We start from the raw sequence: 16,516 nt of genomic DNA, 5'->3' as shown, positions 1-16,516 counted from the left end.
ATCTGTTGGCTGTTAGGAACTAAAAATGCTGCTTGTCTAAGATCAGTTCTTTGTCAGAAATTAGATCAGGCCCTTCTGGATAAGACCATAGTAATCTGGAGTGAGCACTTCCAAGGACCAGGCTCTTACCATACAGTTTCTCTCTCTGTTTTCCTTGTGATGTCTGTAACTTGATTTCACCTTGGAAGATCCCAGTTCTCTCACCATGGTGTGTTAGCACAGTATGAAAGGGGACTAGTGATTCTGTAGCCTCTATTCGCAGAGCAATGCAGCCTTCACCTAGAGGAGAGGGAGGAAGTCTGGAGCTGAGAAAATAACGAGCATCATCTCTATTGTCTCTGTACAAACAGAACAAAGGGACCTTCAAATGCGACTGCAAAGAGAATTTCTCCTTTGAATCACAATGGCTACGTCTACACGTGAAGCCAACATCGAAATAGCTTATTTCGATGTAGCAACATCGAAATAGGCTATTTCGATGAATAACGTCTACACGTCCTCCAGGGCTGGCAACGTCGATGTTCAACTTCGACGTTGCGCGGCACCACATCGAAATAGGCGCTGCGAGGGAACGTCTACACGCCAAAGTAGCACCCATCGAAATAAGGGTGCCAGGCACAGCTGCAGACAGGGTCACAGGGCGGACTCAACAGCAAGCCGCTCTCTTAAAGGGCCCCTCCCAGACACACTTGCACTAAACAACACAAGATACACAGAGCTGACAACTGGTTGCAGACCCTGTGCCTGCAGCATGGATCCCCAGCTGCCGCAGCAGCAGCCAGAAGCCCTGGGCTAAGGGCTGCTGCCCACGGTGACCATAGAGCCCCGCAGGGGCTGGAGAGAGAGCATCTCTCAACCCCACAGCTGATGGCCGCCATGGAGGACCGGGCAATTTCGACGTTGCGGGACGCGGATCGTCTACACGGTCCCTACTTCGACGTTGAACGTCGAAGTAGGGCGCTATTCCGATCCCCTCATGAGGTTAGCGACTTCGACGTCTCGCCGCCTAACGTCGAAGTTAACTTCGAAATAGCGCCCGACGCTTGTAGCCGCGACGGGCGCTATTTCGAAGTTAGTGCCGCTACTTCGAAGTAGCGTGCACGTGTAGACACAGCTAATGTGAATTATGTGATGTCTGCAAACTCAGGTGGGCAAGGGGCAACCATTCGCTTTTTGGGGTATTTGATAAGGATTTGCACAGGACACTTCAGGCACCATTAGTGACTTTGGCTCTTTGAGCATCCATTGTTGTGAAGAATAGTTTTGTCCCTCATCTGAAGTAGGTGGCTGCCAGCACAATGGCTCTCTCCAAGTCAGGACTGCAGTCCTTTGGCTAAGCAGGATGTGATAGTGAATTTGGCTGAGCACTGATACTGAATTTCTCTCAGGCCCTGGAAAAAGTGGCCTCAGACATGGAATATGCAAAGGAAGTGGTATTAACAAGTCCTGGCTAAAACCCATATGACAGAGAGTGAGCTTGGCTCTAATCCCAGCAGGGCTCATTTCCTTTAAGTCCCTGTCATTTTAGGGAAGATCAGATTTACACAGATGACATCTACTGTGCTGAGTCTTTTAATCCTCACTCATACAGCACGTTGCACACAACCTGCGTGTCATCTCCATGAAGCTCTACATCAGAATACAGAGCACCGTAACACCTTCAGTCTGTAGTAATTACTGCCATTCTCTCCCACTCTTCCGGTGATTTGGAACACTCTAAGGAGAGCTTGACTCATACTCAGCGTTAGAGCTAGGCTCTTACCATAGGATTCATCACTGTCTGAAGACTTAATGCTGATCAGAATGTGCTGGTCCAGCAGGTACTCTGGGTCTGAAATAATCGGGGTCAGCTGCAAGGACAAGCCGACAGGAGTCAATACAGTGGAGAGGAAAGCACACAAAAATAAAGTTCTCCCTTTGTATATGGGCTCAGACTGGTCAAGGCTCATCCAGGCAGGGCCCTGGGGATTCTTGCCAGCACAACCCAGACCTTTTCAATGAGGTCTGAAGATGTAAGATGGAACACAATACATTTTTAAAGTGTCCTGCTCCCATTCCCAGCTTGGAGGCTGCACATGAGACATTTACACAGAGAACCACTGTGGTGCTTCCTTTTGGTCGAAAATCTCCAGGAGGAAATTATTTGGACCCTAATTTCAATCTGCTCCAAGCTAATTGGATAGGATATCCACTTACTGTAAGGTCATGGGGGTTGCCCTGCAAGGCCATGCAGAGCATTCCTCACACTACCTGGCCAGGCCAGACTTTCTGCACCCAAGAGTCCTCTTGGATTGTCTATGATGGTAGTCAAAGACTCAGTTTTGCCAAGCCCAAGAGTGCCACCACTGCAGCTTCTCCAGCCTCTGCCAGTCCAGGGAGTAGAAGAGCAGAGGCTTGGCTTCCTGCTGCTAGTGCTAGGCCAGTGATGGTCCTTTTTAACACAGGGTTAATTCAGTCTCTCGTTCAGAAGTAGATAAATGTTTTCTACAGTATGCACCTAATTTTTTAAGGCTACTTCCTCCCTATGTTGATAAGAATTCTGTCTTGGAAGAGTGTGGCATTTAACTTGCACATTCCCAACCTGAATGCTTTGGCCTTTTTTCAAGGATGTCAAGAAGAACCATTGATTAGCAGACTAAAGAAAACAGGAAACTATTCGTCTTCATACTGCATGCCAAGGGGTTCCATCAGCTTTCCAAAATGGGGCCTCGCCCTTTATATCAATTTTTATGTGAACAACAGATTTGGTTGCTGTTCATCAAATTTGCAGACAGAGGACTTCTCTAAAATGGGTGTGGAAAAAATAGTCTCCACTTACCTTAGGAAGGGCCTCCATGAACTTCACCACCAGTTCCCCTTCATTCCCATCCTCGTTTTCCCCTTCGTGGCTCTTGACAAAGCCTGCAAAGAGTGAAGCAAAACAAGATCATTGACCAGGTGAGAAAGAGACCCACAAAGTAAGACTGTAGTAACAAAGATGCCTTCACATACTGGATCCCAAAAGGTCTGCTAGGGATTTTCTCCTTTGGGCACAAGATTTTGAAGGCTCTGGGATGCTTGAGGGATAGACCTTGAGTGGCTACTTTCATAGCAATTTGCAAGTGACCTTACTATGTAATCGATAAATGATTTTATTTTGCAGTCAAACTTGGCATTAAAAGACTCAGTACAGGCATGGACGGGAGGTGAGAATATGACAGCTCTTCCCACGCCACTCAAGATAGCACACTTTTGAAATTCTAATTTAAGCCTGGTAATATGCTGTTTCCATAGAAATTTATGCAAATTTGGATGCAACCAAAAAATAATCTGTTCTGGAAGTGTCTTTGACATGGCTCTCTGTCAGGAGGATAAGGTGATGAAGCGTACAGCAGAGGCCTGCTGTCCCACTTACAGGCTGTTCAACGAACACAGCATGGGCGCGTGGTCTCACATGACATACATTGCTCTTGCCCTGTCACTGAGGAATATAGCATACCACTTTCAGTACTGAAATGAAGAATCATCTTGGTGGAATTCCTTTCTTTTTCATTTGATTCTGTGATTATTCTGTTGAACCCAACCCATAGGAGCCTATTTATTTGTTTTCACGGAGAGTCACATAAATATTAATCCCTTTACTTTGAAAGCACATAATTACAGGAGCCTGTCTGAAAATATAATTAATCGAGCATTTGTTAAGCAAAGCTTTTCCTACGTGACAAGCGAGTGCACCACAGTTCTCTCATTCAAAGAGACAGACAGGTTTCCAAACAAGACCAAAGAAAGAGCACAAGGAAGATCCTGTCACTAACACATTATTACAGCTAAATGGCTGCACTGCTCAGGTTTTGTTATATATATATTACTACAATGTAATATAAAAATCACAATTTACCCTGTGACATCTCCCTCCCCCTCTCCGCCGTCACACAAATATCCTATATGGCCATTTGTTTTGATCCAAGTGAGGGAAAGAGAGTTGATCAAAATAGAGAAGCTTTCTCAGAAATGGAGGAGGAGACAAGGAGAACGTTACTTTCTAAGCAGCTGGAGTAGAATTCGATGTAGAATTTGGTCTGGGACTTTGTCTTCAGAGTGGCACAGCAGTGCAGGAATTCTATTTGCCCCTGGGACTCTGTGTACTTGGAATCTAGGAAAGGGAAGGATGCCCATTCAGTTCCAATAGAACAGCACATTTTCAACAAGACTCACTTGGAGCCAGATTTCTTGTTCAAGTTATTCGGTGTATTTATATGACTCTACACATTTCTTGCATATCCTACCCCATACTAACCATTCTTTGAGACAAACTGTGAGGTGACCCCAACTTCAAAGGTAGCAAAGACAGGGCTGTGATCACTAGTCATGATGTCACTGGTGCAGCCTGTCAATGAGAGAGAAAAGACAGTTAATGTCATGGGTTTCTGTTCTAAGCCATACATCCATCTGTAAAATAATCAGCACTGAGTAGTGTTTCAGAAAAAAACATAGTTATGCCAGTCAACTGTCTCCTCTAATCTATGTAATTTCCAAGTTTCCTCATTTTGAAATCTAGGCATCAACCACAATTATGTAAAGCCAAGGTGGTCATACTGGGAGGTTTCCCCCTTGAGAGTCACAAAAGGTTCTCTAGGGGAACCTGGGGTCCCAAAGAAACTGGGATCCAACATATCTCAAAGGTGCTGCCATAATAGTGGCAGCAGGATAAAAACAGAGTGGGCACTGCAGGTGTGAGACAGAAGTGGGATTAAAAAAATAGTCCACCTGCACTGCAAATGACATGAATGCCCCTAACCAGCAGCCACTGATTTCCAGCTGCCCAGATCTGAAGACTGCCACTGCCAGCAGCAAGTTAAAAGTAACAGTAGACATGCTGATCAGCATCATCCTGATAAAATACACGTGGCAACTCCATATGTGAAATTATAAGATTTCCCTTTATGTTATTAACACATATTCCAAACACCCAGCCCTTCCCAAACTGAGGTTGCTAGACAGGTCTGTCCTAGACAAAACAATGTGTGGTTGCCTTAATTTGCATTTTAGCAGTAAACAGATTCTTCAAGCAGGGACGGAAACAAAGAAAGCTCACACAAGGGAGAAAAAGCCAGCAGGGAACATCTATCCACACAGATTCTTTTTCTCCTAGTACCCAGCTGGAAAAGTTTTTCAAGAGGGAGACTGATACTATAAGGAGGAGGAACAAATACCCTCAAGGGACCCCTCGGTCTCATCCTGCCCTTCACATTCACTCACTGCACCTGAAGTGACAAAGGAAGCATTCACTGGATTCTGGCGGGAGGGGACCTGACCTACAGGCTTTGTCAGTAAGACTGCTGAAAGCATGTGGTGAGAAACTTTGTCTGAATCTGATGTAGTTTGCTATGTTAGACATTGGTAAGTCTTTTATTGTGATTTTTCTTGTAAACATTTCTGAGTTTTATGCCTCTTTGATTCTACTCACTAAAATCCCTGTTTTTAGTAAAAGAACCTGTTTTAATGTTTTCTCTAATCCAGTATGTTTAAACTGACGTAGTTGAATAACTGCAATAAGGAGCTGGCACATTATTCCATTTAAGGAATAATGAACTCACAATATTTTGTACTGTCCAGGAGAGGGCTGTGTATTCCAGGACATACATTGATTATGCATTTTTTTGGGGAAATCCGAGACTGGGGGAGAGTTGGGCTAAAAGCTGTAGCATGACCAGGGCTGGTAAGAGCCCGAGTATAACCCCTGTATGGCCGGCAGGCTGCAGCTACACACGGACATTCAGGGTGTGACTTGCATGCTGGAAGACTGTTTGTGAGTGACCCAGGTGGGAGCTAGTTCATCAAAGGTCTCCAAAGTTCCAAGACAGGATTGACACAGATGCTCATTGGTCTCAATTGTACCCTGATATGTCATGGTATCCATGGTTCATTTTTGCAATATAACCAGCACGTAAAGAGCAAGTCTAACAAGGAAAGAAATGGTGTAGGAACATAGCTCTGTTATTTTCTCTTAGAGATGAATTCACAGCATGGGATTCTGAACTGGATGGACTAAACCTGGCAGTAGATGAGGGGTGGGTGTTGGCCTGATGTTCTTAGGTGAGAATAACTTCCGGCAAATGCAACAGGTATAACATGAGGAGCCCAAATACTAGGTCTTTTCCAAAGTGACTTCATTTCATAAAGCCACACATTGAATTATCTGCATATAATTTGCCCTCCTCCGTGCCTTCTTCTCGCCTGCTTGGAGAGTATATTACCACTGTATTTAGATGCTTGGACGGGTATGATCAGTGAGATCCCAGTGCCTAATGTCTGAGATGCCCTTCATTTTTCCCCTTCTCTCTACAGTACCATACCATGGTGAAGCTTGTTTTACCCAAGAAAGGGCAAAGCGAACTCTGTAGAAAACCTATCAGCCCTGTTCCGAGCATCACCTGAGGAATTTGAGCATGATGTAATGGAACTCCCATCTCCTGGAGCAGAGAATGTTAGAGTTGGGTCTACTACACACAGTAGGCACAAGACTGGCCTTGACTAGCTTTTAAATACTTCTGGGAGACTCATGAAAGGTGCTCTACTGATAGCACTGAAAAGTGAACTCCTCTGCTGCCCAACGGACAGCTCTAGTATGGACTGCAGAAGTGCAGGCTTTCCCATATGTTAGCAGGTCAGAGTCTCAGCTGCTGCAAACCACCATCATTCCTCTAGCTTCACTGAAGCAAGGCTGATTTCCCGAGACGAGGATGTGGCCCTCTGTATTGTACCCATGCTCTGGAAGCCCCACCTGTGGAGGAGAACAGTTTAGTCTCCAAGACCATCCAGTGGGTAGACTGCTGTGACTGCCAGCTGGGATGGGGTTCGTTCTGAGGTAGATGCTTATTAAAGAATTGGATCAAGACAACTGACAAATTTCACAGTGAATTCTGTCTGAGTGGGCTTCTTCACTGCAAACCGGCTCACCCAGCCAGTGCCCACAATAGTCTGGCATCAAGACAAACCCCATCCCAGCTGGCAGTCCCAGCAGTCTCTGGGTAAAGATAAAAGGGGTAAAAAACAAGGCTGATGTCATGGTAGGGGTTTATGACAGACCACCTAACCAGGAAGAAGAGGTGGATGAAGCTTTTTTGAACAACTATCAAAATGATCCAAAGCACAGAACTTCGTGGTGATGGGGAACGTCAACTGTTCAGACATATGCTGGGAAAGTAACACAGCAATGCACCGGTTATCCAACAAGTTCTTGGAATGAATGGGAGACTATTTTTTATTTCAGAAGGTGGAAAAATATACCACAAGGGAAGCTGTTCTATATTTGATTTTAACAAATAGGCCAGAAACTGGTTGAGAATTTGAAAGGGGAAGGCAGCTTGGTTTGAAGTGATCCTGAAATGATAGTGAGAACTCCTGTGGTACCTTATAGACGAACAGATATTTTGGAGCATAAGCTTTCGTGGGCAAAGACCCGCTTCATCAGATGCATCTGATGAAGCGAGTCTTTCCCATGAAAACTTATGGTCCAAAATATCTGTTGGTCTTTAAGGTGCCACAGGACTTCTTCTTGTTCTCGAAGATACAGACTAACACGGCTGCCTCTCTGATATTTGAAATGATAGTGTTCTTGATTCTAAGGAATGGTAGGAAGGACAGCAGCAAAATAAAGACAATGGATTTCCAGAAGGCAGACTTTAGCAGCCTCATGGAATTGGTAGATAAGTTCCCATGGGAAGTGCATATAAGAGGAAAAACAGTTGGGAGTTTTTCAAAGAAACATTAGTAAGGGCACAAGAGCAAACTACTCCATTGCATAGAAAATATAGGAAGTGTGGCAAGAGATCCACCTTGGCTTAACCAGGAGATCTTGAATAATCTAAAAATTAAAAAGGAGTCCTACAAAAAGTGGAAACTAGGTCAAATTACAAAGGATGAACATAAACAACACAAGTATGTAGGGGCAAAATTAGAAAGGCGAAGGCACAAAACAAGCTCAAACTATCTAGAAACATAAAGGGTAACAAAAAAAATCTACAAATATATTAGAAGCAAGAGGAAGACCAAGGACAGGGTAGGACCATTATTCCATGAAGATGCAAAAATATAATAGACAATGGGGAAATATGAATCTGTTTATAGTTTTAAATGTGCTAACGAAAGCCAGTACTGGTGTCCCTGATGCCTAATGGCTTGGTGATCAACCCAAGGACTTGTAAACAGACTTGTTTATCCCGGCAGTTCAAACAGTGTTTGGTCCAATGAGGAAATATCACCATGCCACCTGGTATTGGAATCCATTTTGAACCTGGTATTTTCCCATGGTTGAGGGGTGTGTGGAGGGGAGATGCCAAATGAAAGGTTCCCACCTGGAGAAAAGTTGATTGTAGCAATGGGAAGTTATCAGATCTTTGTCTTTAACTGGCCTTGGATTTTTACTCCAATATTACAGAAGAAGACATTTGAATTGGAATTAATTTGCAAATTTGACACTTTCAAATTAGTCCTTAACAGGGATCTCAATTATCTTGCATATTACAATGGTAATTTCCCCAACTTTGATATTCATAGGAATGGCACACATCCCACTTATCTTTATTTGCTTCTTCTACTGGTCTGACTAGTGACAGGCAAACACCTTTTTCCCCTTTCTCCTTCCCACATCTCCAGCTGTATAAACTCTGGATTCTAATTGTCTCCTCCAAACCTGAGGAAGTGGATCTCACCCACAAAAGCTCATTACCTAATAAATAAATTTGTTAGTCTTTAAGGTGCTACATGATTGCTTGTTATTTGTGAAGCTACAGACTAACACAGCTATCCTTCTGAATCTACATCCTAAGACCGTTTCTACACATGCCAAATATAAACAGCAAGAAAAATGCTAATGAGGCATGTATGTAAATTTTTGATGCCTCAGTAGCATACTGTCACATGATTTGGAGTCCAGAAGAAGCTCTTCCGGACTCCAAAACATCATGTAGAGGCACGACCCCTGGGGAATCTCCCGGAAGGAAATCCTCCTTCTGGAAGCCCCGTTCTTCCTGAAAGTTTTCCAGATACCCCAAGGGCTGCGCTTCTACACGCTGTTTTGGAGTTCGGAAGAGCTTTTGGAAAAAGTGGCATATGCAGAAATGGCCTGAGAGTGTAGAATTTCAAGAACTGGAGACCCAAATCAGAGTAAAAACCAACTCTGATTTGAAACTTATACTGGAATTAAGAACAGCTGTTTAGGATAAGAACTGGCATGTAACAAGTTTCTTAGTTGATTCACCTAGCATTTCTATTCATTTTAATTTAGTAACTTACTTTGATTTGTCAATTTTCACTTGTGACCACTTAAATCCTACTTTTTATACATGATAAAATGAACTTTTGTTTATTATCAGGCCCAATGGGACGCAAACACTTTGCATTTCTCTCTTTCATTGATAAAGGGATTTTACCTTATAAGCTTTTCCTGTGAAAAATTTACACAGAAAAAGGTGGATTTCTTGAGGATTTTTGGTCCCTTTTGATGGTTAATTTCCTGAGTGCTGAGCCCTAGAACTGAGTTCTTTCAGAGCTGAAGTGGTTCAGTGTCTGTGTTTCTCTGCAAGAGGGTGGTAACCCAACTTTGCTTTGTCTGGGGGAGACTGGATGATCTGGCCTAGCAGAACAGGGTGTTAGGGAGCCCCAGAGGGGCAAAGAGGTAGGTGTCAGAGGCCTGATAAGCATACTGGGAAACAATCCCAAGGTGACATCTGTGACTCCACTCTATCACACTAGATTTATATGACCTTGAAAATTGGAGTAATAGAAATGGGATGAAATTTCATAGGGCAAAGCGGAAGGTCATGCATATAGGTACGAACAACATGCATTTTTGTTGGGAGCAACAGAGGAGGAGAAAGACCTGGATGTATTGGTTGATCACAGATGGCTATGGGTCACCAATGTGAAGAAGCTATGACAAATCCTAGGGACTCATCAGGTGAGAGGTATTTCCAGCAGAGATAGTGAAGTGTCTTGGCCATTATACAAGGCCCTTGTGAGACTTCTCCTGGAATACTGTGTGTTGTTCTGGTCTCTCATGTTTAAGAAAGGTTAATTCAAACTGGAGCAAGTGCAGAGAAGGGCTATCAGAGGAATGCAGACCCTGGCTTTTGAGAGGAGACTTAAGGTGGTTGGCTTGTGTAGCTTAAGGAAACAAAGGATAGGGTGGATATGACTGCTGTCCAGGGACAAACTCTAGAGAGGGAGAGGAGTTATTTAAGTTAAGGGCCAATGTTGACAAAAGAACAAATGGGTATAAATTAGCCATCAATAAGTTTAATCTTGAAATGAGAGGAAAGCTTTTCCTATCAGAGGAGTGAAGTTCTGTAACAGCCTTCCGAGGGGAGCAATGGGATCAAAAAACCCAAGTGGCTTCAAGACTGAGGTTGACCAATGTATGGAGGGGAACGGAAAGGGAGGTTGCCTTCAGTGGCACATGGCCCTTCTGCAATTGGCAGTAGCAAATATCTCCAACAGTTGGAGAAGGGACACTGGAGGGGAGGCTCTGAGTTACTGAGACTTCCTTCTCAGGTGTCTGACTGATGGGTATCACCCACATGCTCAGAGTCTAACTGACTGCCACATCTGGGGTTAGGAAGGAATACTCCCCCAGGTCAGACTGGCAGAGACCCTGAGAGTTTTTCACTTTCCTCTGCAGTAAGGGGTATGGGTCATTTGCTGGTTTGAACTACAGTAAATTCTGGATTCTCTGCAACTTGAAGTCTCTAAATGCAGATCTGAGGACTGTAACTCAGGCAGAGGTTAGGGAGTGATTGCTGCAATGGGTGAGTGAGGTTCTATTGCCTAAAATAGACAGGCCAGACTAGATGATCACAATGGTCCTTTCTGACCTTCAGCGTCACATCTGTGTGTTAGATGGAGTCATAACAAACACTACAGCGTGGCCTTAAGCTTCCAAAGAGAATGAAGTCAAGGCAGGAACACTTGCGCTGCAGCCATCTAAACTATATTGTACATAAAATTGTAAAACAGACCATTTTCCAGCCTTACACTGTGATAAACAGAGAGATGTAACTCCAAATTGCATGATTTACTGTCATGGCTATTCTGTGTTGAGAGCTTGGCAGTGCAAGGAGATCCTACAGCCATCCCTGTGAATCATTTCTGTTTCAGACCAATTGCTTTGCTATCTACAATCTGTTATCTACCCACCATAGGACTGACACACCACGTGCACCATGGGGTAAGATTTCCAAAGCACTCGATCACACCAGGATGGCAAATTGTATTTCATCTGCAAACCAAAGGAGAACTCAGGTCAAGAAGAAGGGAATGGACAAGTTCTTGTTCAGACAAGGAGAGAAGTCGCTTGACAAAGGGCTGTGCATGTGTTCCAAATTATTTTTTGTCCATTATTTGGCTCCTTTCAAAGACTCATAAATTGAATCCTAATTTGTGCAGGAGCTGGAGAGTGACTTTTAGGTCACTTTTCTCTCTGGATGCTCTTTGCTCTACACTAGCATATATTTTTCAAATGACAAGGGTTGTATTTTTAGGCACTACCTACCCCTGTTGCTTTCTGCTTGGTGTAGGCATACTTCTCCCGTGTACCTCTTTCAAAACGATAGGTTGGTGCAAAAGTGATCTCTTCTTCCTCTGAAAGAGAGAGACATTTGATTGTTCTGGCTTGAGGACAGTTCTAGGCCACATAAGACCCTCAGCTCTCCCTCATCCCACTTTGCAACTCTACTCTGGCCATGGGCATGGAAAAGCTGGGAGAAAGGTGGTGCTAAGAGTAGATGAGTTCAGCATCTTACCAAACTGCAGAAACACCTTTTGGTCCTTTCTCTCCATGAGAAGCTGGTCAAAGCCCAGCAACTCTGGATACTGCTGCTGTCTTATCCTCTGGATGATATTCTCTGCTTCCTGGAAAGAAGGAAACCTGAGAGCTGCACAGCTGTACTCCATTTTCTTCCAAATGCTCCCTTGCTAGTGGGGAGGCCATGACACTGGGCCCTTGTCTCTCAAACCCACCAACACACACAACATAAATGTATGCCTGAACACCTAATTTACAGCAGCACTAGACATTCTTACACCATCACTAAGTCTTGTGACATCCAGGAGATACCTTGTCTGTTTTGTAATACCTAAAGACCTGTTCTGACTAGGCCTGGGCCATTATAGAACAAATTGATGAGTACAATGTATGAGCATCAGGGTGCTCTCATGACAGTTAAGGAGGGCATTCTCTCTTGTGCCTGCAGGCTCAGTGCTATTTAGGGAATGGCTGTCATTGGTGAGACCTGCAGAAGGATGGCATTATTAATAGGCCAATGATTCATTAATCTGTGGAGGGGGAATATGGTGACTACTTCAGTGTCCCTCTAATTTTTTTTCCAAGGGGCAGTTAGTTTAGGCACCTCTTCCAACCCTTTCCCAGCTCTCCCTCCTTTCCACATTCCTCCAGACCAGAAGTGGACAACACCTGTAATGCAATTAAATGTGCCATCTGCCATTTCTGGAATTCTTGTCTCTGCTTTTCTGAACAGCAAGGAATCAATAGGAGTCCCTCACCACTGGAGGTTGTTCCACACGGTAGTTCAAGTCGCCCAGCCAGAAGAGATGAGTAAAGCGGTGAGTGATATTAAATGGACTCAGTTTCTTATCTCCCAGGGTTAGGAAACGCAGAATGTTCATGTAGTTCTGGTTTCGCCTAACAAAACAAGCAAACGCTGCCTGTCACACTCGGTTGCCATGAGGTTCCTCAGTGCTCAGGGCTGACAGAGACTACTGCTTTAGCGTGCTGGACCCACTTAGATGCAAAGTACAGGAAAGATCAGGTTTTTAGCCGCCATTCTTTAGAGAACCCCACATTTGCACTTCACATAGAGCCAGATGACAGCGGGATAGCCTCTGCATCCTCAGGGATGGCATGGCGAGGGAATCTGAGCACTGGCAATTGAAGAAGCTGTCAATTATTTGTTCATTGTCACTGCTCCTTCCTTATGAGAGAGAAACAAGATAGAAACCTGCAGGGACTTCCTTTCCGGGACTGTGCTGCTTCAGCAATCAGAGACAAGGTGAGGGAGAATGTCCCTGGTGCAGGCACTCCAGGAGACCCATATGCTGTAACAGTAAACTCAGTAAGTCCAGGAATAGGGGACAGGCATGAACTCTGTATCATATGCAGCTATGGGATTCTCAGGCCCTGCTCAGCAGCCTGATACAGGAGAGGAGGGACACATTTTAGAGCAGCTTCTAACTGCTCTGTTTTGAGAAGCATCCTGTTTCTGCTCCCAGAAAAGCCTAAAGTCAAATGAGTGCAAAATCCGTTCAAATACCATTCTTGATCCCTCTGCAGGGCTGGGCATTTCCGTGCTGCGCCTCCTGGCAGCACAGCCCAGAATCTTAGGCTATGTCTACATGAGGCAGGTAAGTTGCTTGCAGATACATTGATTCTAGCTACGCAATTGCCGTAGCTAGAACTGGCAATTGTGTAGCTAGAATCAACATATCTGCAATCAACTTACCTGGCTATCCTTACTGAAGAAGGTCAACGGGAGAGTTTCTCTTGTCAACCTCCCTTATGCCTCGCGATACGCAAGGAGTAGAGGGATTGACTGGCGACCCTGATAGGTCTATTTTGGCTCCTTGGCTAAAGCCAAGTGAAGTCCCAGATGGCAGAGTTCTTATACACCAGTTCTATCCACGCTGTTCTTCAAACTAGACCTGGGGGAAGGGATGTTCGCAGGAGAGAGGCAGCATGGCTAACACACCTCTTTATCCCAACTGTCCATACCTGCGTCAATGATGCTTTGGGGTTTCTCCAGCTTACACTGGACAGTCCTCAGTTCAAGGGCTACAAAGCCACCGACCCTCTGCTATAGTGTGGCACACTGCTTGGCCAGACCACAGACTCCATCTCACTCTACTGGTGGTGTAACAGCTTGGGGAATGAGATTGCCTACCAGAGACACACTCTGCTCTGAACTCAAATCGACTGGGGCACCCTCCCTGACTACCACTTCTAATGCCCGTCAGTCTGGGAGGACTGGCACCTGATACCAGGAATGGACCTCCACTTTCCACCTTCCGAACCCTCACTGTGTACCTCAGCCCACAAAGGAGACACTACCTCTTGCCGGCACCTGGGAAATATTTTCACTCTCTACATTGTGATGGTACACAGGTGGGCCATGCCTACACTACTGTGGATAGAATACATGGGATCTCTCTGCTCAGCTCTGAAAACACTTGTCTATTACCTCTGCCCACTTGCAGATTCCAGCAGGTTCCTCTTCAGGTAATGCCAGGGTTACTGACCAACTGGCGATTAAGTGACTGGGGTATGCAGCAGTTTCTAGTATGGGGAGTCAAGACTGTGTTCACAGTGAACATTTAATAGATTTTAAGGCCAGTAGGCATTTAGTCTGACCTCCTTAGCATAGCCCAGAGAACATCTCCCAACAGTTCCTAGAAAAGAATGGCCAGACTGGGCCAGTCCAGTGGTCTAGCAGCTAGTCTCTGACAGCAGCTGGTGCCAGGTGCTCCAGGGAAAGAAGAAAACAGGGCAATTAATGAGTGAGCCACCCCCTGTCATGTGGTCCCAGCATCTGCCAATCAGAGGTTTAGGAACTCCCAGGGTGACATCCCTGACCATTTTGTCTAATACCCATTGATAGACTTATCCTCCATGAACTTTCTCTCATTCTTTCTTGAGCCATTTATACTTTTAGTCTTGACAGCATCCCCAAGCAATGAGTTCCACTGGTTGACTCTGGACATCTACACACAAGAAAGACAATGACATATTTCACCTGTGTTTCTTTTCACTTCCTGAAGTCAAGTGGCTGTTCACAAACCCGAAGGAGGTTCCATTAAACATGAATGACACTCCCACAGCTCCTTTATTGCCTGGGGAAAACAAAAAGCCAAAAACATGAAGAAATCAATCCCCCTCCAGGCAGGAGTAGAATGAACAATAAAGAACACAACACTTCTTACGGGAAGTGGGGGATGAGGTAGAGGGAGAGGCAAACCCTCAGCGCAGGAAGAACCATCACAGAACAGAGTTCAGGACAAAGTTTTCTGAAGGAGGCAAAATACATAATTTTTTAAGAAGCTAATTTAATTTCCATCTGCAACCTGGAAAGGGAAACCCTCCCAGTCAGGCTGAAGTATACAGCGGGGGAATTTCTGAACCCAGGCCGAGAAGAAAGACAATGTTTCCCTCCCACCGCCCACCTCCAGGGAAAGTGGTGTTCATGTTGGTGCAGGAAAGTCTGTCTAGCAGGGATGGGATTCACAGGCACAGACCTGGAGCCCATGTGAGAAAAAAAATAGTGGGTGCTCTCACCCCTCCCAATAACCCTGCTGATCAACTCCTTCCCCTCAGGAGAGTGGGGCTAGGGGAGAGGTGGGAGAGGAAGAGGAAAGGTGGGAGTTTGGGGAAAAGGTGGTAGGGCATGGGATGGACGGGAGGTTGAACACTCCCTAGGGAGAGAGGAGGTCAGCACCTGTGCTGATACATAGACACATTTTTGGAGAAGACCACGGTCACTTCAGCATGACCCAGAGTATTGGTGGGCAACCTGCAGCCCACGGATTACATGCAGCCCATCAGGGTTCTATGTATGGCCTGTGGGGCACTTTGTTACCATTGCCCATGTGCAGAGTTACCAGATTCTGCTGGTTTCCCCCCATATAACGTTTTCTGTATTGGCATGACTAAAGTGACAGGCATGTAAAGCCAGGGCACATGAAGTAAGTTGTGTGCTGATTGCACTCCACACTGACTCTGACAGCTGTACGCCCCCCCTGAAGCCAATCAAAATGCTGCTATGGCTCGGCAGCACACCCTGCACATTTTAGGTGCACAAGCACAGTTAGCAAAACTACCCTATCCTGGGAGACCATCTTGGTTACAACAAACTTGCAGCCCACTGAGATGAAGGAGGGTCACTCACGTGGCTCATTCACTAGTTTAGGTTGCCCGTCACTGACCCAGAGTGACCTAGCTGAGACGGAACTGGTCCATTGAGGAGTCCCCATGGGTACAGAATGGATAATGCTAAGGCCCTTGATCAGATTTGCTTCTGTTTCCTTACCCAAAGTATTGGCGATTCCTGTCTTCACGTTGTCCGTGCAGATGTGGCTTATCCGGTTCTCGTGTTCTGGCTTGGCCAGGACAATGATCCTGATGTTCCAGAGCGTATGGATTGCTATCTGTCAGGGGATGGGAAACTGATGGTAATCTCTTGGCACAGAAACATTACACACACCTCATCTGCCCAAGGCTTTCCCAACCTCCCTGGACTCGCTGACTGTGAGATCTTTCTTTACACAATGGACCCACGTTTTTCGATTGAGTGAGTGGGCATCATGGAGAACATCCACAATTCCTTGCACACAAACATGTTCACATTAATTCCTAGATCACGTTGGTTGCAGAAGAGACAACTTAAGTTTTTTTTCCAGGCAAATTCTGAGAGCCACTTTGGGGCCCCAGCTACTGTGATCATTCAGATATGATCGTAGCCTGTTCCTCAGC

At 45.2% G+C, this 16,516-nt stretch overlaps 1 protein-coding gene across 1 annotated transcript in view; it reads right to left on the bottom strand.

Moving 5' to 3' along the window:
- INPP5D (inositol polyphosphate-5-phosphatase D) overlaps positions 1 to 16,516 on the bottom strand; it is an 87,815-nt gene that overhangs the window by 6,867 nt on the left and 64,432 nt on the right. The window contains exons 13-23 of the mRNA XM_075003852.1: positions 16,074 to 16,191; positions 14,784 to 14,880; positions 12,541 to 12,679; positions 11,781 to 11,889; positions 11,531 to 11,619; positions 11,176 to 11,257; positions 4,277 to 4,366; positions 4,019 to 4,132; positions 2,819 to 2,901; positions 1,763 to 1,850; positions 130 to 279 (exon numbers count right to left, since the gene is read on the bottom strand). Coding sequence (XP_074859953.1) covers positions 130 to 279; positions 1,763 to 1,850; positions 2,819 to 2,901; positions 4,019 to 4,132; positions 4,277 to 4,366; positions 11,176 to 11,257; positions 11,531 to 11,619; positions 11,781 to 11,889; positions 12,541 to 12,679; positions 14,784 to 14,880; positions 16,074 to 16,191 — 1,159 coding nt within the window. The remainder of the gene's footprint in view (positions 1 to 129; positions 280 to 1,762; positions 1,851 to 2,818; positions 2,902 to 4,018; positions 4,133 to 4,276; positions 4,367 to 11,175; positions 11,258 to 11,530; positions 11,620 to 11,780; positions 11,890 to 12,540; positions 12,680 to 14,783; positions 14,881 to 16,073; positions 16,192 to 16,516) is intronic.

Source organism: Carettochelys insculpta, chromosome 10, assembly GCF_033958435.1.
Source record: "Carettochelys insculpta isolate YL-2023 chromosome 10, ASM3395843v1, whole genome shotgun sequence".
In the NCBI taxonomy this organism is placed as follows: domain Eukaryota; kingdom Metazoa; phylum Chordata; order Testudines; family Carettochelyidae; genus Carettochelys; species Carettochelys insculpta.
The sequence above is the reverse complement of the archived record's forward strand: the minus strand, read 5'-3'. Positions and strand labels throughout refer to the sequence as shown.